The 23,918-nt window shown below is 42.2% G+C and overlaps 1 protein-coding gene and 1 long non-coding RNA gene across 3 annotated transcripts; one reads left to right on the plus strand and one right to left on the minus strand.

The window, feature by feature from the left end:
* The first annotated feature begins 600 nt into the window (after positions 1-600).
* LOC144892508 (uncharacterized) lies at positions 601-11,691 on the plus strand. The gene is made up of 2 exons (XR_013623710.1): positions 601-687; positions 10,575-11,691. It is a non-coding gene; the product is annotated as an uncharacterized LOC144892508 (long non-coding RNA).
* Positions 11,692-16,645: 4,954 nt separating this feature from the next.
* On the minus strand, positions 16,646-22,319 carry LOC144892595 (scavenger receptor class B member 1-like). 2 transcript variants are annotated; one of them, XM_078779813.1, is made up of 6 exons: positions 22,176-22,318; positions 21,133-21,206; positions 20,972-21,023; positions 20,717-20,860; positions 20,565-20,605; positions 16,646-17,829 (listed from the first exon to the last, which is right to left on the minus strand). In XM_078779813.1, exons 2-6 carry the CDS (start codon positions 21,177-21,179, stop codon positions 17,748-17,750), a joined length of 366 nt encoding a protein of 121 aa, XP_078635939.1. In that variant the 5' UTR covers positions 21,180-21,206; positions 22,176-22,318; the 3' UTR covers positions 16,646-17,747. The 2 variants fall into 2 exon arrangements, with proteins under 2 accessions (XP_078635939.1, XP_078635940.1); XM_078779814.1 differs by lacking the exon at positions 20,565-20,605 and having other exon boundaries at positions 22,176-22,319.
* Between the last annotated feature and the right edge of the window lie 1,599 nt (positions 22,320-23,918).

Consider the following 23,918-nt stretch of genomic DNA (forward strand, 5'->3'; position numbering starts at 1 on the left):
TCAATAATATGAAAGGGGCTCAAACTCAGGATCTTATAAAATCTCAAGCAAGCCATCTTAACCGTGAAGCCAACACCAGACTTTATACTAGGAATAAACGGCCTCGACCACACTTCACTTGGCCCCAGCTGAATAATGTTTCAGAATATAAATTCCCTAACACAAGCAACATTGCTGCTTGTTGTCACGATAGAAGTTGAGTCTGCTTTAAACTGTAAATATTTTGTTCTTCTTCATCTCCTCTGATCCATGACATTTGTTTCATGATTATGCTATATCTTCAAGTTATAACAGTGGTGACACCAGGCATCTCATCCTTAGAACAGGCCACAACTCCCCAGTGAAGGTCTCAGCTCGACCATTTTGAGTGCTGGGAGTTTCCGCATTTTAAGGCAGGAGATGCAGAGTAAAAGTTTACTCTAACTCATGCAAACAGCAGTTTGTATTTTATAGTTGACATATCTATATATAATTTGTCAGCATTTGTCATATCTATATAATTGACATCACAGTGGTGGCAACTGATTGACAAGAAAATAAATGTATTTGATTCAGAAATATGAATTAAACTAACCCATAATCGATTACCGGTGGTGTTTGTTTGCAGGAACTGTGCTCCTTCTGATTATTTTGCCCATGTGCTTGAGAGGCTGCTGCTGCTGCTGTTGCTGTAAAAAGTCTCACAGGGTAGGCAAAGCATTTACGTGAATATAGAGATAACCAAATGTGTATATACTTTTCCTTTTTGGAATTATTACTATTTTTTAATGGGATATTGCCGGCCACAAAACCAGAAGGCCACTCGAGGTGGGGGCTACACAAGGAAAACAAAAGCAGAACAACCAGATATGTTACCCCCCCCCCACCCCCCCCCCCCCCCCCCCCCCCCCCCCACAGAGAATTGTATGTGTACCCCGAGCATGGAGTAAGCTAAAAATATATATTTGTGTATATATATATATATATATATATATATATATATATATATATATATATATATATATATATATATATATATATATACAGCAATACCCCGTTTTACACCATTTCGACCTACGTCAAATCCGACTTTACGCCACTCATCTAGAGTAAATTTCAGTTCAGCGAACGTCATTATGTGCGACTTTACGTCACTCCTACATCATAATAGGAGGACGTGAAAAAAATTAATTTTTCCTTAAAAATATATTTAAAATAAATAAAATAGTACATAAAAATTAACAATAAAAGAAGCTAAAAAAACAAGTTAAAATACAATAAAAAGCACATTAAAAATATTTTAAAATGTAAGTACAGTATACGTACGCGTAGCTGCTGGTTCTCATTCAAAACAAAGGCGACGCCATATGCATTTTGTCCTGTGCTGTGGTCGCGTGCTTGCTTTGCCTTCCGCTGTTATTTTTGTGATTATTCCTTTACTGTGTCTGTGTTAGCCATGGGTCCTAAGAAGGATAGTGCTGGTGTTTCCAAGCGTAATGTAGTTATGATGGAAGATAAGTTAAATCTGATTAAAAGGTATGAAAAAGGTGAAAAAGTGTCGGTGATAGCGCATGACTTAGGGCTGCCACGGTCGACGGTATCGATCATCATTCATGATGGGGAACGTATTCTCGCATATGTCACTGAAAAAGCGCTTTTCATTTTCCGAAGCTACGTCTTCATTTTAAGGCATTTTTAAGGCATTATGCCCGGTTTACGTCAAAAACCGAGTTACGTCACGGCTTATGGAACCAATTAATGACGTAGGCCGGGGTATTGCTGTATATATATATATATATATATATATATATATATATATATATATATATATATATATATATATATATATATATATACTTGCGTATATATTGTTACGGTTTTGGAATAAAGGATAATCCCCCTCGTCGGTAGACGCACCACAACATGAAGCCTCGCGATAGTTTAGTTATTTCTTCGTGAATGTAAGCGTAGTCCTTTCCTGTGTTAGTTTTGCGTTGAGCAGGCCCATGAGTAGGGCGATCTTTTGGCGCAAGCATGCAACGTGACAGGCCTGAACAAGTCTGGTGAGGCCGAAGGGAGGCGCTGCAGGGGGGGGGGGTGGCCGGTAAGCATGAGCCACCAATCAGAGCTCGAGGGGAGTGGCTAACCACGGCAACGGGAGGTGGGGCTTGGAACATTCGAGTAAGGCCGGGGCGGAGCCATAAAACCCTGCTCCGAGCCCCCCCACCTCAGATGACTTGCGCGTCAGTTCAGTTGAGTCGGAACCCCTGTGAGAGTGAGTGGAGTTGAGTTGAGCTTGAGAACGCGCCGCAGAACGAGTGCATTGAATTGTTGGTTATCGTGATTGTACACGAACTTGCCCCGTGCCCTGTGCCCTGCACTCTGCACTGTATTAATCGTGCGCTTGAGAGGACGACCCGTGCCGGGCCACAGACGCGCGATCTCCTCCTGCCTGCCTTCGCCTGCATATGTGCCGTGACCGCCAGAGAGCCACGCCGGGCGAGCTGCCCCGGAGCGACCGACGGCAAAGCGCGTTTGGTGCGCGGACTTCTTCTTTTCTTCTCTCCGTGTGCGTGAGTGGGCCCTGTGTCTGGGGATAAGTTAAGATTGATTAAGCTTCTGCTCTGTGTCCCCTTTCCTTCTGTGAATCATTGTACATAAATAATAAATGGCGTTATTCCTCTTATTTGACCGTTCCCGTCCCTTCCATTGATTGGCCTCGCATGGTACGACTAGAACCGCTCGAATCGGGTTCCATAAAAGTAACGGCACGAGTCACGTGATACGCATACCGCTCGGGCGTACTCGATTAAGCGTGCCTTGTGTGGGGTTCGGTCCCCGCTTTCGTAGCAGGGTGGGTTAAAGGTACGTGCGATGTTGACCCGATACCCTTTTTCACGCTTGCTCCGGAAGTGGTGATTCGGCCTCGTGGACACAAAGACCCGGGGGGGTGGGGGGGGGGAAGGGGTTTAATCCCCCCTTTGTAACGGGAATGGGCTTCGGGCGATCCGCAACAACATATATATACCTGTATATATGTATATATATATATATATATATATATATATATATATATATATATATATATATATATATATATATATATATATATATTTATATATATATATATATATATATATATATATATATATATTTATATATGTACATATATACAGTAGTGAGATAATATAACCAGGCAAGATAATAGAAAGGTACATATTTGTCGCTTTCTAGTCCCGAGGTATGAAAAAGTTAAAAACTACAATCAGAAAAAGTATTTGAAAGCTGCAAGTACAAATTTGTACCTTTCCAATACCTTTTGTTCTGCAGACTATTCAAGTTGATGAATTTATAGCTTTCTCTTAGCATCACCTGTATGATATGATCAACTGAAAATCAACTGAAAAGAATAATATTTAAATTAATAACAATTCAAACTTCCCAAAAACACTGGTAAAAATGGTGTTTTCCCATTGGTAAAATAAAATAAAGTCGAAAGCATCTGAAAATGCAAAGTCAGTTTGTGTAATCCACTTCTTCCATATGCTAATCATGACGAAAAAAACTTTTTAAAAAATTGACCGTTTTAGGTGACCTTGACCTCTTGCCCTCAAAAGCAATTGGCTTCAGTGACTCAATATGCAAACCCTGTTTAAATGCTCAAAATCAATCAGATTAAAATTGACAAATTTATACAACTTTGACCTTTGACCATTTAAATTTAAAAACAAATCCATAGGCTTCTTACTTTTGATTGGTGAACCAATTCAGTGACCCAATATACAAATTATTAAAATTTCAGGTCAATCGGGTGAAAATTGTCGATTTTATGTAACCATGACCTTTGACCTTTTGATCTAAAAAAAAAATCGGCTTTTAACTTTTAATTGGTGAATCAATATGCAAATTCATAAAATATCAGATCAATTGGATGAAAACTGATGATTTTATATGCCAATGACTTTAGACCAAATTATTAGTCTTCTCCACATTCTCATAATGAAGCATTGTTTAAAATTTCATGAAAAAAGCTCAAATTGTAAAAAAACGTTACAGCCCAGACAGATGGGCAATGCACAGAAGTGTTTGCAAAGCCCCGTCCCTCGCGCAGAGCCATTGGGTAACTAGAACGGCACTCGGAAGAGCGCATTGTCTCACCTCGTGTGCTCATTCTGAACAAAAATACCATGGTTAACTGTACACACTACTATTATGACCCAATGCTTTATGACCCATATACCCGTATGCATGCCGCACCGTATTATGTCACATACATTGCCATTATCCGTAACTTTACTGATTATTCCTTCCTTCCTTCCATTCAAGTGCTGCTTCATCAGGATGAAGATTACCACACTTAGAGGATATTTAACAATCACTTTTGTTCACATTGAGGCTAAATTGAATGAATTAAGAGGAAACAATAACGAGTTGTCCCAGGTTTGCTTTAAATCCATTCAGCTGTTCTCAAGTTATCACATTTTTACCTGACATGACCTTTGACCTTTGACCTCTTGGCCCCAAAATTTAATAAGTTCATGTTTGCATCATGATACATACACGACCGGTCAAAAGTTTTAGAACACCTCAATTTTTCCAGTTTTTATTGAAATTTACGCAGTTTAATGTCTCAATGTACTCTGAGATTAAGCATAGAACAAATAAACAATTGGAGATAAAAAATAAATCATCGAATCATTTTGTTTAACAAAATTTAATTTAAATTTTTGACTCACCAAAGTCGCCACCTTTTGCAGATATAATCGCCGAACACACTCGTGGCATTCTTTCCACAATGGAAATCAAATATTGTTCGGGAAGTTCTTCCCATCACTGTTGCAGAAGTTCCCACAAATGTGTTGCACTTGTCGGTTGCTTTGCTTTCACCCTTCTGTCCAGTTCATCCCAAACCAGCTCGATGGGGTTTAACTCTGGAGACTGTGCTGGCCATTCCATGATTTGAAGCCTACCATCTTGTTCTTTTCCTCGAAGGTAGTTTTGACATAGCCTGGAGGTGTGTTTAGGGTCATTATCTTGCTGTAGGATGAACCCCTGACCCACTAGGCATATACCAGAGGGTATTGCATGGCGCTGCAAAATGCTGTGGTAGCCCTTTTGGTTCAGGGTGCCAGTCACTCTGTGCAAGACGCCGACTCTGGATCCAGCAAAAGAGCCCCAGACAAGCACGCTTCCTCCTCCATGTTTGACAGTTGGTGTCACACACTGAGGAACCATCCTTTCGCCTATTCGACGGCGTACAAAAACCCTGCGTGATGAACCAAAGATTTGAGTTCCCCAAGGCAATGTTCTGGGCCCTGTGCTTTTTCTGGTCTTCATCAATGATCTCTCTGACTCTCTTGAAAATCCTCTCTATCTCTTTGCTGATGACTCTACTCTCTGTCGCTCCATTCCTCATCCCTCAGATCGGCAGTCTGCAGCCTCTTCACTCTCTACAGACCTGGACAAAATCACAGACTGGGCAAACAAGTGGAACATGTCTTTCAATCCTGACAAATCTCACACTCTTACGATGTCTCTCCGAAAAGACCGACTGGACAACCCTCCCATCCACTTTCTGAATAATCCTCTCCAAGAAGATCTGTCACTCAAGCTTTTGGGTCTCACTATCTGCCATGATCTTTCCTGGGAAAACCACATTTCAAATCTGGCCTCCAAAGCCAGTCGCCGACTGGGCATCCTCCGTCGTGCGAAGTCCTTCCTTGGCACACCTGAGCTCCTCACCACATACAAGGCTTTCATCCGCAGCTCAATGGAATACTGCTCTCCCCTCTGGGCTGGTGCTCCTGCCTCACACCAAGCTCGTCTTCACGGTTGAAACCAAAGCGTTCAGGATCATTGGAATCTCCCGCGATAAAGCTAACTCCGAGGGCCTTTCACTCACTCACCGCAGGCAGGTTGGTGGTCTTTCCGTCTTCTACCGACTCCTCTCTGGCCTTTCCCCCACACCCCCCCCCCCCCAGCTCTCTCTGGGCTCTGTCCCCCAAATATTCCTGCAGGTCGCACAAGATCTGCCTGCAACCCTCTTATGGTTAAACTGCCAAAATCAAGACTCTCTGCTCACCTTCACTCCTTCATTCCTCTTTTCTCCCGCCTCTGGAACAAACTCCCTCACTCTCTTCAATCCCTCTCCTCCCTCCAGGTCTTTAAAACAGCTGTTCACCACCATCTCTTATCTTCCCCCATCCAAAACCTTGATCTTTTCTACCCCCGCTAATTTCACCCCAAATCCACTTTTTTGAAATACCAACTTCTGTCCTGGAAGTCCTTGGTGTCCTTGTGTTTTATACTTCTCCCACCCCCCCCCCCCCCACCTCCCTTCCCACGCCTCCTCCCCCTAAGCCCTATCCCTCCAGAACATCTCCCTGCTCTCAAATGTTGTGTTTGTGTGCTTCCCCTTCTCTCCCCATCTTGTCTTCCGCTCCCTCGAGTTTCCTCCAGTTTCCAATATACTACTTCCTGCAGTGCAATATTGTCCAAATAATGCTTCAGAGGGTGTAATAACAGTCTGTTCCAATACTGCTTTTATACAGACAGGGGGTTTCTAAGCAAGTAATCAGCAGAGGTTGGGACACCTGTAGGAATTGTTTGCATCAACTTTCAAGGCTTAATTTACTTGCGTTGTTGCGGAACAGCTGTGAGTTGTTAACCCATTACTTGTTCCCTGAAGAAGGCCTTTTTTTACAACATAACTGTGCAATTTGCATTATTTTCCCGTTTTTGCTAAACTAAACTTTTTTTTAAACCTCGAGCAGTTTACTGCTTACCTTTGTACAATTTCAGGTTATTCACTTGACTTGAATTGCTTAAATTTCAATAAAAACTGGAAAAATTGAGGTGTTATAAAACTTTTGACCGGTAGTGTACCTGTACCAAGTTTTAAGTGAAATCCCTTCAGCTGTTCACAAGTTATCACATTCTTACCTGACATGACCTTTGACCATTGACCTCAGGACCCCAACATCTAATCAGTTAATCTTTACATCATTATATTTATGTTCACCAAGTTTGAATTACATCACTTCAGCCATTCTCAAGTTAGAGACCTATAACAGAATTTGACCTTTGACCTTTGAACTTTGCCCCTAAAATATAATCAGTTAATCTTTACATCATTATACATACCTCTACCAAGTTTGAATTAGATTACTTCAGCCGTTCTCAAGTTAGACCTATGATAGACTTTGACCTTTGACCTCTTGACCCCAAAATATAATCAGTTCATCTTGCCATCATTCTACATGTGTACCAAATTTGGTCAGAATCCCATCACTGGTTCACAAGTTATCATGGTAACAGGGTTTTTAACCTAACATGAACTCTGACTTTTGGCCTTTGAGCACGTGACCCCAAAATCTAATCAGTTCATCTTTACCTCATTATACATACCTGCACCAAGTTTGACTAAGATCCCTTCAACCATTCTCAAGTTATCGTGGTAACGAAAACCTATCACGGACGGACAGATGGACAGACAGCCGGACGGACAACCTGAAAACATGCCTCCGGCGACTCTGTCGGCAGAGGCATAAACAATTCAAACTACATTATCCATGGCTGGTCGATCATATGGATAAAGTTTCACATTGATCTGTTAAGCAGTTCTGGAGGAACAATTTTTTCCTTTTTTATTTTCAATCTGATATGGCCACTGGACCACGTGACCGATTGTCATAAATTTAATTCTTCACTCACTTCAGTCATAGATCAAATACAGGGTATCAAAAGTAGCACCCGATTTCTGTTTATATTGTTGTGGATATGAGAATTGTGTTTTTTTAAATTGTTTTATTGTGGACCCTCCTTCCTCCAGTTGTTGTGTATAAAGGTCAAAGGGCGTCCCATAGTTAGGCCATATACAATCACGTTTAGCCAATCATAGATTCCCTGCTTGTTGGTAGTTATTTCCTTATTCTGTGTATTAGGCTAAGGCTTTGTCTTCCATTAATTGACACTCCATTGCACCGAATTCAAATAGATAGATCCCCTTTTATTCCCAAAGCCCCATTCCCAAAGCCTCGATTGCCAACTGCATTCGCCGCAGCTGCTGGGCGGTTTTCACCGCGACTCCATTAGCCACGAGGTGGGCTCTGAGAAGAAGGGGGAGGAGCCGCCGAATCCAGGGCGTGGCCCGCCGATCGTCATCAAGGGTGGAGCCAGAGAGCCCGTGCCCACCAATCAGGGCCGAGGCGACCTCACCAATGGGCGTGTCCTGGAGGCCGGCGGCTTGATTGCCCGAGGGCGATATAAGCGCGCGCGGAAGCCTAGGAGTTGAGGAAGGAGTCGAAGGTGGTTGCGTTTGAGCAAGGAGTCGAAGGTGGTTGCGTTTGCGCAAGGAGTCGAAGGTGGTTGCATTTGAGAGAAGAGTCCAGACGAGCTTGGTAAAGGCAGAGGAAGGGATCCCCACGGAGAGTTGCGCCCGTTAAGAAGTTGGCTCCACAAGCAGTTTTGGCTCCACCAGGCAGCTTCGACCCGTTACCCAGCGGGAGCCAGATTGCGGTGGCATCGGTGGCCGTCGAGGTCCAGCCCGACGTCCCGTGCGGGATCAAGCCCGAACCATCTGCCCCAGCTGAACCTTCCCATTCCTCCTTCCAATCATTCCTGCCTGCAAATTCCCCATTCGTGTGAGTCCGTCTTTGTTTGTTCTGTCTTGGGGTATAAGTTAAGCCTGTGTAGATAAGCTAGCATTTCACTGTGTCTCCTTGATTCCTTCTGTCATTATTTTATTATCTTTCCTTCTTCCTTGGTTTCTTTTGGTCCTGTAAATAGTAATAAATAATAGTCGTAGTTCAAACCTTTTTGCCTTCGTCTTCCTCTTCTTCACATCCGTGTCATTGTCTTTTCCCTCATTGAATATCTGTGGCACGATTTGGCCAACGTTTCAGGATCGGGTCTAGTCTTGGTAAACGGCTCACGCCGCGGTTCGCTTCGCTCGGCACAACATCCATTACGCTGCGGCCGTGAGCGGGGGGGTGTTCCTTCGCGTACCGGGAAGCGCTGGTATTTAGGTCATAGGACTTGTGGGCCTAAAACCCTATCCAGTGCCGACCGGGCGTGGCGTCATACCCCCGGGACCACGTCGGTCAGTAACAGACGAGGGGCTTAATCCCCCCTCGAAGGGGAACCATAGGCCGACGTCGGGTACCGTAACAATATATATATATATATATATATATTTCTGTCAGTTGATTGTTTGTTTGCCATTTGTATTGCAGTGTACAAGAAGGTATAAATAAATGAATGACATGTTTATCTAACCATTTATTCGGGGGAAAATTATTACGGGGGAAACCCTTAGCTACATTCGTTGCCGTTTTTGGACGACCGGACTTCTTTGCAGTGGCTACCGACCCTGTTGCTTCAAATTTCTCGACAATCAATCGTATGTTTCTTCCCTGGGGTGGGTTTAATATCGAATTCCTGTGCCAAACGGCGTGCCGCCATCGTTGGTTGTTCATTACATTTGTAGTAATGTTTCACGGCCGCAATGCGTTGATTCATTGAAAGGTAATTCATGGTTCAATTTGGTACAACTTCAGTAACTTTCCAAACTCTCAGCAATAACCTGCAAAACAAACAAACAAAAATAAATAAATTAAGAAAATTAATAATCTGCAAGACGATTATTAACATGACATCCTAGAAAGAATCTGACAGCCGAAAAAACAGAAATCGGCCGCTACTTTTGACTCACCCTGTATATGAATTTTCAGATAAGGATTTTATTTTGATTCAACCAATTATGGCTGGAATACCACTTCACCGACATCATCCTATATATCCCATGGGGACTTTATGACATCTGCCAAGTTTCAATTTTTTTCCTTCAATCCAACATGGTTGCCATGCCACGTGATCCTAGATGGCAGAGTTATCAATAAATATTCTCCATCGAGCGGACAAATGGTTGCAGAGAAAAAAAAAATAAAGTGGAAATATAGACATTGACACACACACCGGCGATACAATTGTCTCGCTACTCTATCGAGGCAAGACCAACTATTGAGTTCAAGGAACACCTTACCCTGCGCAGTCTTCAGAAGAAAAGAAAAAAGACATGGGCCGGGCCTGCAAAGAGCAAATTGTGATGTAAAATGCTGTAATATTCTGTCTAAATACTGCTAAACTAAAGGTTTTTGAAAGTGAAAAGTAGGGGATTTGTGTTCTACAGTGTTTAAGTGGTGGTGGTTCGTGTGCAGCCACCTGGATGCTGGTTGCATCATTTTTCTGTGGGCACGTCTGCCGCTGATGCAGTGCCTCTATAACTAGTTATCTGGTACTCATTTTGCCGACCTCGGAAGGATGACAGGCTGTCAACCCCACCTGGCGTTAATTCAATGGGATTCGAACTCAGGACCTTAGGCTCCCAAGCCCGCCACCCTAACCATGAGGCCAACACGTAAAATTGTTACAGGTTGTGGAAGAAAAAAAAAATTTGAGACATGGAGCTTTGAACTCAGGACCCTTTTGCACTTTTAACCCAACCACATCTGCGAAGCTAACACAAGGATTTGAAATCAATGATAGCAAAAGCATCATTAATGTTTACATTGTTTTTCATTTCTTTTTACTTGCAGCGTACCAAAGCTGGTGTTGACAACTACAATTTCGACCTGTAAATCTTCGCACAAGAAATTTGTGCATTTTCACTTGGTGGAGGTCCATGGCTGTGTTATCACTACACTGTCCTGAATATATATACATTATGTTGTGAGGAGTCGCTGTGTCGTGATAAACTCATTGTATTCACAAAAAGTTTCTGTTCAACGATTTGTCTCTGACGAGCAGAGTACCCTAACCCTATGGACGACCTTGTTCAAAGCATGCAACACGTTCTTTTGACATATAATCTTTACCTGGGCAGTGTATAGGCAATTAACTGACCCCTCAATTGCCCCCAAAAATAAATTTTTTAAAGCTTGGGTTGTGTGCATGAAGCAAAAAAATGCCTACTGCTTAATTCAAAACACCACACTGATCTGGAAAACGTGGGGACAGGAATACTGTACTGTAAATGGTGGAACTTGTAGTACCCTCTCCCACCTGGAGGTGGCGCTAAACGATACACATTTACATAGAGAATTGGCATCCCCCTTTGCACTTGCAAAGATAAAAACAACGCTATTACACTAACTGGGATCATGCTGATCCTACATAGCAAGTCTGGATGTAATCAGGCCAGAACTGTAGGAGTAGCATGACAAAAACATCACACATACACACAAACACTGGTCTGTGAATTATAGTAAACACTTTAGAAAGCGGCTTGTTGCATCCATCAACAATGGTCGTTTGAGGTCTAAGTTTACAGAATAAGCAAAGAACCAGTTGTTATGGAGTTATGTTAATTCACCCACATTTGGGGTATTTCAGAACATGTGATGCCCCCATGTCATACATATTTAGAGAATTGGGTCATCCCACCACCCTGAACTGGGAGCTATGGTTTTTTTTTGTCAATCTATATAAAACCTTCTAATACACATCCCTTGCACAACCACGTTTTCAACTTGTTCCATCAACCAAGTAAACATTGATTTATATATCGAATATCTTGATAATGAGGTTAAAATTTTATTTGTTTTAAGATGTACTTACTCATACTATTCTATAAATGTTTGATAAAGCTTTACTATAAGTATATGCATATCACAGTGAACAGTTCTTATTTATTAAAACACCTCTGAAAATTGTCGTCATTGCCTGCTTTATCTCCATGTACCAGGTGCAACCCTCCACAAAAATGAGTCACAAGTGTCCATGTCCATGTCCACAAACAGGGAATTACCAGTGAACTGGTACTCAATTAGCCGACCTCGGAAGGATGACAGGCTGAGTCAACCCCCCTGGCATTAATTCGGCGATCGACCGAGATTCGAACCCAGGATCCTAAGCCGGCACCCTAGCCGCTAGCCCAACACCAGAAATCTATATTATAATAGCCGTAGATGATTCTGTCTGTCTGTCTGTCTATCTGTTGGGTGTCTGTCCGGGGTGTGGCTTACTCGGTTTGCAGAGTAGCTCCACCCATAGCTCCACCCATTCTGGGAGTGGCTATAAACAAATATCCACCATTTTATTAACTCGCATAGCTTTGAGTCCTGTTTTGTAGGCCCGTGGTGTCTTGCTCTCCCCCAGTTTTATTTCAAATCAAATTCGATAAATCATTTCATTTTTCACAGTCGCTAACATAGTTTTAGACTCGGTTGAAAAAAAACGGGAAGAAAATCCGATGAAAGTTGCCGTTTATAGAACGAAATGAATTCTCAAAGGCCTGTAACTTCAAGGCCATTGAGTCTCTCTCACGCCTTTATCTCCAATCTAACTCACCATATGATTTCATTTTTATCGATGGTTTTACTTTTAGACTCGGTGTCAGCAATAATTGAGAACAATCCACACACGCGGGAAAATGCAGAGATATATTTTTTAAAATCGCGTCATGGTGTATCATACACCGCCCAACATGACACCGCCGGCAATGTGTCGATATATATTAAAATTTCGCTTTTGCTTTTCCGTTATGATATATTACTATTTCGTTTGATGATAGTCGTCACAAAAACGTCAACAATGATGCCGACATATATTTCTTCGTTTTTATTTCATTCAACATATTAGCCGGAAGTAAAATATGTTTCAGGAAATTACCGAGAGATATTTCTTCGTTTTTTTTATTAGTTATGTGCGCATACACTTTAAATAGGTTTATTTGAAATCTTTAATTTTCCACAAACATTCCACACACGCGGGAAAATGCAGAGATATATTTTTTAAAATCGCGTCATGGTGTATCATACACCGCCCAACATGACACCGACGGCAATGTGTCGATATCTATTTTAAATTCGATATATCATTTCATTTTTCACAGTCGCTAACATAGTTTTAGACTCGGTTGAAAAAAAACGAGAAGAAAATCCGATGAAAGTTGCCGTTTATAGAACGAAATGAATTCTCAAATGCCTGTAACTTCAAGGCCATTGAGTCTCTCTCACGCCTTTATCTCCAATCTAACTCACCATATGATTTCATTTTTATCGATGGTTTTAGAGTCGGTGTCAGCAATAATTGAGAACATTCCACACACGCGGGAAAATGCAGATATATTTTTTAAAATCGCGTCATGGTGTATCATACACCGCCTAACATGACACCGACGGCAACGTGTCGATACATATTAAAAATTCGATATATCATTTCATTTTTCACAGTCGCTAACATAGTTTTCGACTCGGTTGAAAAAAAACGGGAAGGAAATCCAATGAAAGTTGCCGTTTATAGAACGAAATGAATTCTCAAACGCCTGTAACTTCAACTTCAAGGCCATTGAGTCTCTCTCACGCCTTTATCTCCAATCTAACTCACCATATGATTTCATTTTTATCGATGGTTTTGGACTCGGTGTCAGCAATAATTGAGAACATTCCACACACGCGGGAAAATGCAGAGATATATTTTTAAAAATCGCGTCATGGTGTATCATACACCGCCCAACATGACACCGACGGCAACGTGTCGATATATATTAAAAATTCGCTTTTGCTTTTCCGTTAAGATATATTACTTTTTCGTTTGATGACAGTCGTCACAAAAACGTCAACAATGATGCCGACATATATTTCTTCGTTTTTATTTAATTCAACATTATTAGCCGGAAGTAAAATATGTTTCAGGAAATTACCGAGAGATATTTCTTCGTTTTTTAAAATTAGTTATGTGCGAATACACTTTAAATAGGTTTATTTGAAATCTTTAATTTTCCACAATATAATTTACTTGCCATTTATCATTTGATGATTACGAGACAAATTCCTCTTGAGGATCGTGACAATTCATGCGTTGCGTGGAAACTTCTATTTCCAAAATGAATGAGACGATCGATGAAGAACGCAGACTTGAACAGGATGCAGCAAGAAAACGAATGAGACGGGCGAACGAGTCCATCGACGAACGTCAATGCAAACTTGCGGGGTCACCCGTGGGAATCCCACGGGCATGGATGTGTGTGACATTTCGACATATTGAGTTAGATGCTGCACATTCATTTTTACAAAATTGTTACTGGCAAGTCATCAGATCCAGAAATGGTGTAAAAACCACCGTTTAGAGGCCATTTTTCCCCGCAAAGCGGGGGTTGGCCTTTTCGGGGACCGTGGTAGTTGTTGTTTTTTTGTCCCCTTTTTGAAGCAATGTTTTACGGCCGGATGCCCTTCCTGACGCCAACCCTTTTTGCCGCCTTCAACGACAAACAGGGAATTACCAGTGAACTGGTACTCAATTAGCCGACCTCGGAAGGATGACAGGCTGAGTCAACCCCCCTGGCATTAATTCGGCGATCGACCGAGATTCGAACCCAGGATCCTAAGCCGGCACCCTAGCCGCTAGCCCAACACCAGAAATGGTGTCATGAACACAATTTATTTACGCACAAGCACAAAAGCAAGACGGGCCGATTTCCGATTCCGACGGGCCGACGGGCGAGACGGGCCGATTTCCGATTCCGACGGGCCGATTTGGAGCAAGAAAAAGAACGAGACGGGAGAAAAAGGAGAGAAACGAGACGGGGAAAGCCGATTGGAGAGGCGAGTGAGGCGCGATTGGAGAGGAGTGTGAGGCGCGATTGGAGAGGAGTGTGAGGCACGATTGGAGAGGAGTGTGAGGCGTGATTGGAGAGGAGTGTGAGGCACGATTGGAGAGGAGTGATTGGAGGGGAGTGTGAGGCACGATTGGAGAGGAGTGTGAGGCACGATTGGAGAGGAGTGTGAGGCGCGATTGGAGAGGAGTGTGAGGCGCGATTGGAGAGGAGTGTGAGGCGCGATTGGAGAGGCGTGTGAAGGATTGGAGAGGAGAGGAGTGTGAGGGATTGGAGAGGTGAGGGATTGGAAAGGAGAGGGATGTGAGGGTTTGGAGAGGAGAGGAGTGCTAGGTGGAGAGAGGAGAGTGTCAGGTGGAGACAGGAGAGTGTCAGGTGGAGACAGGAGAGTGTCAGGTGGAGAGGAGTGAGGGGTCACATATTATGTGAAATAAATAAATTGTGTTCATCACACCATTTCTGGATCTGATGACTTGCCAGTAACCATTTTGTAAAAATGAATGTGCAGCATATAACTCAATATGTCGAAATGTCACACACATCCATGCCCGTGGGATTCCCACGGGTGACCCCGCTAGTTCTATAAATGTTTGATAAAGCTTTACTATAAGTATATGCATATCACAGTGAACAGTTCTTATTTATTAAAACACCTCTGAAAATTGTCATTGTCTGCTTTATCTCCATGTACCAGGTGAAACCCTCCACAAAAATGAGTCACAAGTGTCCATGAAGATCCTATGTACAAACCCTGGCAGAACGGACACCCCCATCCCACATATATTCTACACATTCCTTTTCCATCCCCCCTCATCTTCTACCACTCCTTTTGCCTTTACACCCCCACAATGATAAGTGCATTTGCCTCAACACCTCGACCCTTGACACAATCGAATATCGACTGTAATGTGGGGTTTTTTTTAACAGTATTTAAGGCCTGTAGTTAAGCTGCCACACAGATGAATACCTGAGACAACAAAGGGCCATTATATGAGAAAAACAGCGAGTTTTGGAGGAAGTGATGTCACTTCCTGGGGCACTCTGGGTACTAGCAATGTCATGACAATGGCGCCATTTTTCTCAGCACTCAATGGGGGCAGTTCCTTAAGAAGGATATCCTCCCCATGCGGATTGTCTTTGTTCTAATCCTTTTAAACATTAAAAGTGGACCATAAGTCAGTCATTATGTGAAATAAGCCCAAAAAGTACCCTATTTGGATAACGCAAATCAAATAATCCAGGTGGTGAAAGTGATTGTAATCAGGATGTCCTTCAGAAACAAGTACCAATTGAGAGTTAATCTAGATAAGATTGGTGTTTTGTACCTTCCTACAAAAAAAAATTTTTTTTTGTCTGACAAATGCAACTGAATGAAAGTAATGTGGCTGATGAATGGTAACGAATGAAATTCCAATCACATGAATACCACCAGTATACCCAACATCCAAATGTTGATGGCAAGAGCAACTTTTGATTGATCCAATCAGAAAACTAGTACGGCACTCGGTAGAGCATACTGCACCTCACCTCCGCCATGCTGAAAAGTTGACGTTTTGTATCCCATCGATAAGGTTGGAATCCAGATATGACCCGAACCAAAATCTAATCCGCATGTCCTTGTCACTCACCCAACCTGTCAAAAGTTTCATCCGTCCACAACGTCCAAAGTTTCATCCGAATCTGTTCACAACTTGATATCGTTTTTTGCCCTCAATGGTGTAGAATCGCTTACATTCTCAGATCCAGATGTTCACCTAAATCTAATCATTTCGTCCAGTTCACATACCAAACTGTCCACCAAATTTAGTCAATCCGTCCACAACTATTTGAGATATCCTGTTCACAGACAGACAAGACATACAAAAAGGGGTGAAAACACAACTTCCATCCACCTTTGGTGGCAGAGGTAATTATCGAAAAAAATAAAAATGAAAACCTTTTCATCAGATCAGTGATTTCACTCACCGTGATCACTTTAAAGCCTCTTGCTGGCATGTAGAAAAGTGTATAAATACTGTACGTGTAAAATCTTTAAAATCACACAGTGAAACATTTTATGTTCAAAATTAAAAATTCCTTTATTTTCAATTTACAAAATTGCACTTTTGTACAGCCGAGAAAGCAAAGGCCAATAAACAGCGAGAACTACCAAAAAGAGACCAGATCACTCAACATCCCAAGGATTGCACCATGAATCGGTCACCAAGTAATCCGACACCAAACTACCTGATAAAGTAATTTGAGATATTTGAACTTTGTGCCAACTTTCCCCACCAACGCACAAGATGCACCAGCGAGAAAATGCTTCGTTTGGGATATACTGTAATACTTTCATGAGGCCACCCATATATAACATAAGCACCAAGGTTGGGGTGGGAGGGGTAAATTATAGGGGAATAAAATGGAGAAAAGGAAAATAAGGTAATTAGGGTAAGGGGGGGGAGGAAATCGAAATCTACAATTTTGCATACGTAAATAGATAGCCTCAAATTCCCAAAATTCACTGGCGGTATAAAAAAAAAAGTTTTTTCTTTTTGTTCATTTTATATCTTAAGGTCGTCTTAGTAATCAAAAGATTTGCACAAAACCGTTTCAAAACCACAACACACCTCTGTGCCACAACTCATAACAAAGGCATCCATTCTATACAAAGTTGTTTCAAGTATGGCTCTCCCAGAATATCTTTACATGAAAAACATCACACAAAGTTCGATGAACAGACAAAATTATTCACATTACCTTTACAAATTACAGCTGTTTGCATAAAGCTCTGCCCCTCCAGAAATATATATATAAAAAAAAAATATTCCAGATTGTTCCCAAAACACCAAAAACATGATGTAATACAAGCAATATGGCTGAATTCCACCAGCTGCCCAATGATAAACAGTTACTGCATTTTGTTTACAGGATATGATCTGTACAAATGAAAACTTCAGTGTTCTTGAACGTGATAACCAAAATAATTCATGTTAATACTTCGGCAATGCTTTAACATGGAAGCAGCTTGAATGCGGTGAAAAAGAGGTGCAGGCAATTCCACCTCCTCCTCCCACACCCACAAAAAAACCCCCAAACAGTTCTCGTAAAGGAGGAGGGGCATAAATAAATGTAGATGGACCATTGAGAGATATTCTCAAGATAGGTGGCTTGTTCAGAGACTTTGGTGCCTCGTTTCATCCTCTATGCGTAGTTTCGGCTTCATTGGTATCTCCGCTTCTGAATCCTTCCCATTGCTGGAAACAACAAGTAATGAGACAATGACGATGACTGGAATGACAAAACACACCTAGTCTGTTCCCGAAGGGATGAGGGTATTTATTTATATACATTTTTTTTTTCTTTCTTTTTTTCGGTCAGTATATGTGCTCGCGTTTGTATGCATACACAGGCAGACTAATAGAAACACCTTAGGGACTTTAATTTTGCACCCCCAACAGTTCGACAAAGTAATAATTTATGTTACTGATGACATTCGTACTTCGCATTTACAACAAATTGATTATTAAAAATATTCATACGTATACAGACTTGGCATTTAATATGGAATATTTTTTTTGGGGGTGAACTTGCTTTTCAAGATGACTTGGAACCAAAAGTTCATTGGAATTATGTTGAAATTATTCTAGATTTTGTTAATGTGACCTTTAAAAGAAACAAAAACCACATTTGACATTTCGAAGCAAATAAATTGATCCTTGAAAGTGATGTAAACCGATATCGAACTCAATTCACGGACAGTACTGTATTAAATTTCTGTACGTTTTCCAGAAGTACCTCTTTATTTTGCACATTAGCCATAAAAAATTTCAACAAAAACAAAAGCTAAATTATGACTGGGATTACGGACAGTAAAATTACAGTTCAGTACTTCGTGTAACCCCCACGAGCATTCAGGAGAGCACACACAGGTCGAGGCATGCTGTTCACGAGATTTGCCAAGGTTTGGACAGGAATCGCTTGCCATGCAGTGACAATAGTCTGCTGCAATTCACGCACAGAGGTCGGCTGCTGGTCCAAGTTGTCGATTCGACGCGTTAATTCTGCCCACAAGTTCTCTATCGGATTCATATCCGGGGACATGGCAGGCCACTCCATATGCTCTACACCACGGTCAGCAAGAAAGTGTTGGATCATGCGAGCACGATGAGGCCGTGCATTGTCATCTTGGAAGACAAAGTTTCCTCGAAAGGCTGCACGAGCAAATGGAAGCAATGTTTCTTCCAGAATGACCCTGTACTTGAACTGGTTCAGGTTTCCATTCAGAACAACCAGGTCAGTTTTGCCCCCTGCATGAAAAGCAGCCCAAACAGTCAGCCCACCACCTCCAGCTTGGACTCTTGGCACTATACAATCTTCGTTGTGGGCTTCATGCACTTGTCTGCGCACTCGGACGTGGCCATCTTGACGATAGACCAGAAATCTAGACGTCACTGAAGGTCACGTGATTCCAGTGTCCTGGCTGCCATTGACGGTGCTCTCTGGCCCACTGCAATCGGCGCTGGCTGTGTTGTCTGGTCAGGCGTGGCTTTCTCAGGGGACGCCTGGCACGATAGCTTGCTTGAACCAGTCGTTGGTTGACTAGCCTTCTGGATATAGGCACATTTGTCAGTTGCTGCCACTCAGCCCTAAGCCGATTAGCTGACTTGGTACGGCCATTGCAGACCAACCGGTGCAGCTGCCGATCATCTCTCCTTGTGGTTCTGCGTGGACGTCCTGGCCTCGGTATTGGAGTAGGGACACCCCTCTGAGCATTTCGTTTCAGGATCTTTGACACCTGACCTCGAGTGATGCCATACTGCTGAGCAATAGCACGCTGTTTCATACCAGAATTTCGTAAAGCCACCACTCCATGACAAACAGCATTGTCAAGTTGACGGACCATCTCCAGAGGAAGCGGCAATAACTTTTGTAGACATGCAGCAGTTGTTTTCCACTAATACAGAACGCAACAACACTTATATACCTGATTGTGAAGCCAATCGTCAAATGTACCTGTCCTTACATTTTGTCACGCCACCTGTGATATAATCCTGTTATTGACTTCTTGCTGCGAAAGACAATCAGTGACATGGTTCCTTCAACAAAGACATCAACGAAGGGTAAAAGAAACTCACCAGATTGATATACTGAGTTCAGAAAGTAAACCCAAGTCAAGAAAAAAAAAATTCCATATTAAATGCCAAGTCTGTATATTCGGAGTGCATCATGCCTGCGGCAGAGTGGCGACCCATCCAGGATTGTAACCCAAGCCATGAAACTAGTGCGGCAGTTCATTGGACGTTCTGTATAAAGGATGGTGCAACAACAACCACAATAACTAGCCTGGTGTTGGCTTAACGGTTAACGTGGCTGGCTTGAGATCTTAGGGTCCCGAGATCAAGCCCATCGTGCCATTGAAATAACACCAGGTGGGTTGACTCAGCCTGTCATCCTTCCGAGGTCGGCAAATTGAGTACCAGCTTGCTGGGATGAATGATCACGGTGTGTACCCCAATTTAGAATAGGTACACCGTATCCCTGCACATCGTAAGAGCGTGACCAAGGGTTGGCGTCAGGAAGGGCATCCGGCCATAAAAACATTGCCTCAAACAGGGAACCATGATTGTCATGGGGCCCGCAAGGCTAACCCCCGCTTTAGCGGGGAAAAATGGCCTTAAAACGATCATTCATTCATTCATTCATATTCATTGAGTGACTAAGACACAGCAGAGCAATGTGTGACGATTGAATCAAAATTTGATGCATGCATTTTGCTCTTCAATCATGTTCCGCTCCGACACCGCTCAACATTTTTTGTAGATAAAACCCTCTACCCCTCCATCCCACTGAAGTATGGTTTATGCAAATTATTGTAATTTCATAAAATTATGTGCTATAGTGTTGTTCAGCACATGCGAGCCAACATGGCACAACATGTTAGGTACCCGGTATAAATATCTATTTCTCATTCATGAAAGTTCAAGCTCACCTTTGAAGAGCAATCTTTCTGTGATCTTTTCCATTTTTTCTCTGAAAAATACATGAATGCAACATTCAAACACTCTCAATTTCTACTTATCACCACTACCATGAACACCCTATTGATTAGTGAAGTCTAAACTGACCACTGAAGCTCCTCACCTTTCGGGCAGCAAGAGCTGCAGCAATGAGGCACAGAACCACACCGAGGCCCAGAGCTACCCAGGCGGCCAATGATACGACGTGAGGCATCAAGACAAGGTTGGTGTAGATTCTGTCACGAAAACCTCCCGTCACGTCGCCTCCCTTTGAAGGGGGGCAGATACGGATGGTGAGACGGAAGCTCGATTACATCATATGGCCAAATAGAAAACGCAAAATAACGAAGACCTTTTCCAATCTAGCTTCCGTTCATACCTCCGAGAACCATATCAACGGCAGCAAAACTTTGGAGAACTTTTTCGTTACTCTGTGGAAGACAGCAGAAGAGGAATTATAGTGGTTAGCTGAGCCACAGGAAAAAAATAATAATAATAAAAACCAAGATGGCCAATGGATGCAATTTGGACATTACTTACGGAAAGTCTGACATGGACTCGATCAGAAGATTCACTTGAAACTTCATGTTCACGCTGAGGGGAACTCCTGTAAGCTGAAAAGGAATAAGCACCAATATCTCAGTAAATGGTTTTTGCAACGATGGTCAATTCGATACAAGTTCTGAGCCAGGTTCAAACCATATATCGTTATTAACTCAATTAATGTGTCTTCGACACAAAAAGTATGAAACTTTAAAAAGTATGCAAGGCAAATTGCAATAACACTTTGAACTACTTCTGACTATCAGCACAGTTATTTCAGACTCACTATGAAACTATAAACCACAGTCAGGCCTCAAGGAATTGGATTTTGACTCATGTCTAACACGAGATTCCATTTGCAACATCGTGGCTTCGTAAACATCCTTTAATTTTACAACAAGCGCATCATCCATGTAGTTGTACACAATACATAAGTGGCCAAACATTGAACCACTAATAACTTTTCTTCACAAAGTAAAATCTTTTTTTTTCATTCCTTCTCATTCTCAATCTCTCCTGCACATGTGATATGTAGATGGTCCGTTATCTCTCATCTCATTCCAGGATTGGATCTCCATCACCTAAATTAATAGCCTGGTGTTGGCTTAACCGTTACGGTGGCTGGCTTAAGATCATAGGGTCTTTAGTTTTAGCCCGTCATGCCGTTAAACAACACCAGGTGGGTTGACTCAGCTCGTCATCCTTCCGAGGTCGGCAAAATGAGTACCAGCTTACTGGGAACAGGGGGCACTGCATCAGGGGCACAGCTGTGCTCCCAGAAATGATGCAACCAGCAGCCATAGGCTGCATACAAAATAATAACATAATTGACCCAAATTAATTTTATTTGTAGATTTGTGTCATGCTGTCATTAATAGTCACTTACTTTTTCAATAATCCTTATTGCAAAATACGTGAGCCTCATATAATCCTCAGTAGAAAACCCAAAAAACCCAATTCCAAATTACAAGATTGACGATGGTCAATAGTTTAAGAGCAAAGTTATCAAATAGTAGTAATAAGCATGTTAAGGCAGTTACCGGGTGGATTAATACTTCAGTGCCATGTTGGGCACGGTCAGGAGCAAGGCCCGACAGCTGCAAGCTGGGGTCACCATCCAGAAAGTGAGGCTGGGAGAGGTAGATTGGCACACCTGTACAATAAATAAAAAGGGTTTTGTTTTAGAAGTTTTAATTTAAAAAAAAAAAAGCAAGATATTACAATAAGTAAACATAGCATCATCCTACAATGGCCTACTCTAATGATACAATTAAAATAATATGTGAACATATCAATATTTTTAGGAACATATCAAGGAATAAAATACCACAAACTTTAGAAAAGCTGTCATTTGGAATGCAGCTGGTTTACCAAATCGTTTACTTCACAAAATGGGAAGAAAAGCGACGTTTTGGCAGCACCCAGAGCATCTTGCAACATGTTTGCGTTTGGACTTCCTAGAATGATGCTTTGTTTTCCCATTTGTTAAAGTTAAGCAAACCCAGCATTCTGTGCGTCACGTCCAATGACGAGCTCTTTTGCTGACCCTTTCGACACTTGCTGAGGCTGATCGTTCCAGACTTCAAACAGGGACAGTAAGCTTCATCCGTGGAAGGCGACGGCGAGGGTGAAGCTTCCGTGGGTAGAGGGTCGTGCTGAGATGGAGGGTAGAACGAATCAGGAGGCGGTGATGTAAAGAGGGACGGCGCAAACCGATACTTGTAGACCGTTATTCCATCGGTCACATTCTCGCCAACAAAATCCATCCAGAGAGATCTTGGAGTGAAACGGGAAGATTGATAAAGGGACTGTCATTGTGAGCAAAACAACAAAAAAAGCTTCAGAACATGAAAGATCCAATGGATGGTGACAGCAGTTAAACGAGGTACTGTACCACGATAACAAATTTAACTGAGCAAAAGCATGGTACACTGCAGTTTCTACAGTCTAGATAACACTGATTTAGAGCGAGTATGAAAGTGGTATGACACCTGACAAAAACTACCTGCAGGCATCTGGATTGAAGAAGGCAAGCGGACGATGAGCAGGCAGAAATGGAGGCCACAACTAAATCAGAAACTAGATTCAGCCCAGCTTACTGGTTAAGGTGAGCTAAGATTGAATGTTGAGTCGATATCAGAAACTAGATTCAGCCCAGCTGACTGGTTAAGGTGAGCTAAGATTGAATGTTGAGTCGATGTCAGAAACTAGATTCAGCCCAGCTGACTGGTTAAGGTGAGCTAAGATTGAATGTTGAGTCGATGTCAGAAACTAGATTCAGCCCAGCTGACTGGTTAAGGTGAGCTAAGATTGAATGTTGAGTCGATGTCAGAAACTAGATTCAGCCCAGCTGACTGGTTAAGGTGAGCTAAGATTGAATGTTGAGTCGATGTCAGAAACTAGATTCAGCTCAGCTGACTGGTTAAGGTGAGCTAAGATTGAATGTTGAGTCGATGTCAGAAACTAGATTCAGCCCAGCTGACTGGTTAAGGTGAGCTAAGATTGAATGTTGAGTCGATGTCAGAAACTAGATTCAGCCCAGCTGACTGGTTAAGGTGAGCTAAGATTGAATGTTGAGTCGATGTCAGAAACTAGATTCAGCCCAGCTGACTGGTTAAGGTGAGCTAAGATTGAATGTTGAGTCGATGTCAGAAACTAGATTCAGCCCAGCTGACTGGTTAAGGTGAGCTAAGATTGAATGTTGAGTTGATATCAGAAACTAGATTCAGCCCAGCTGACTGGTTAAGGTGAGCTAAGATTGAATGTTGAGTCGATGTCAGAAA

Source organism: Myxine glutinosa, chromosome 6 (assembly GCF_964187855.1).
Source record: "Myxine glutinosa chromosome 6, kmMyxGlut1.1, whole genome shotgun sequence".
NCBI lineage: Eukaryota > Metazoa > Chordata > Myxini > Myxiniformes > Myxinidae > Myxine > Myxine glutinosa.

Bases quoted from the DNA above. Each gene is read 5' to 3' on its own strand.
- LOC144892595 (XM_078779813.1), bottom strand. From the start codon at position 21,179: ATGAAGTTTCAAGTGAATCTTCTGATCGAGTCCATGTCAGACTTTCC. The intron at 21,024-21,132 runs GTAAGTAATGTC...TGTCTTCCACAG, and splicing joins GAGTCCATGTCAGACTTTCC to AGTAACGAAAAAGTTCTCCA. The intron at 20,861-20,971 runs GTATGAACGGAA...CCCCCTTCAAAG, and splicing joins CGTTGATATGGTTCTCGGAG to GGAGGCGACGTGACGGGAGG.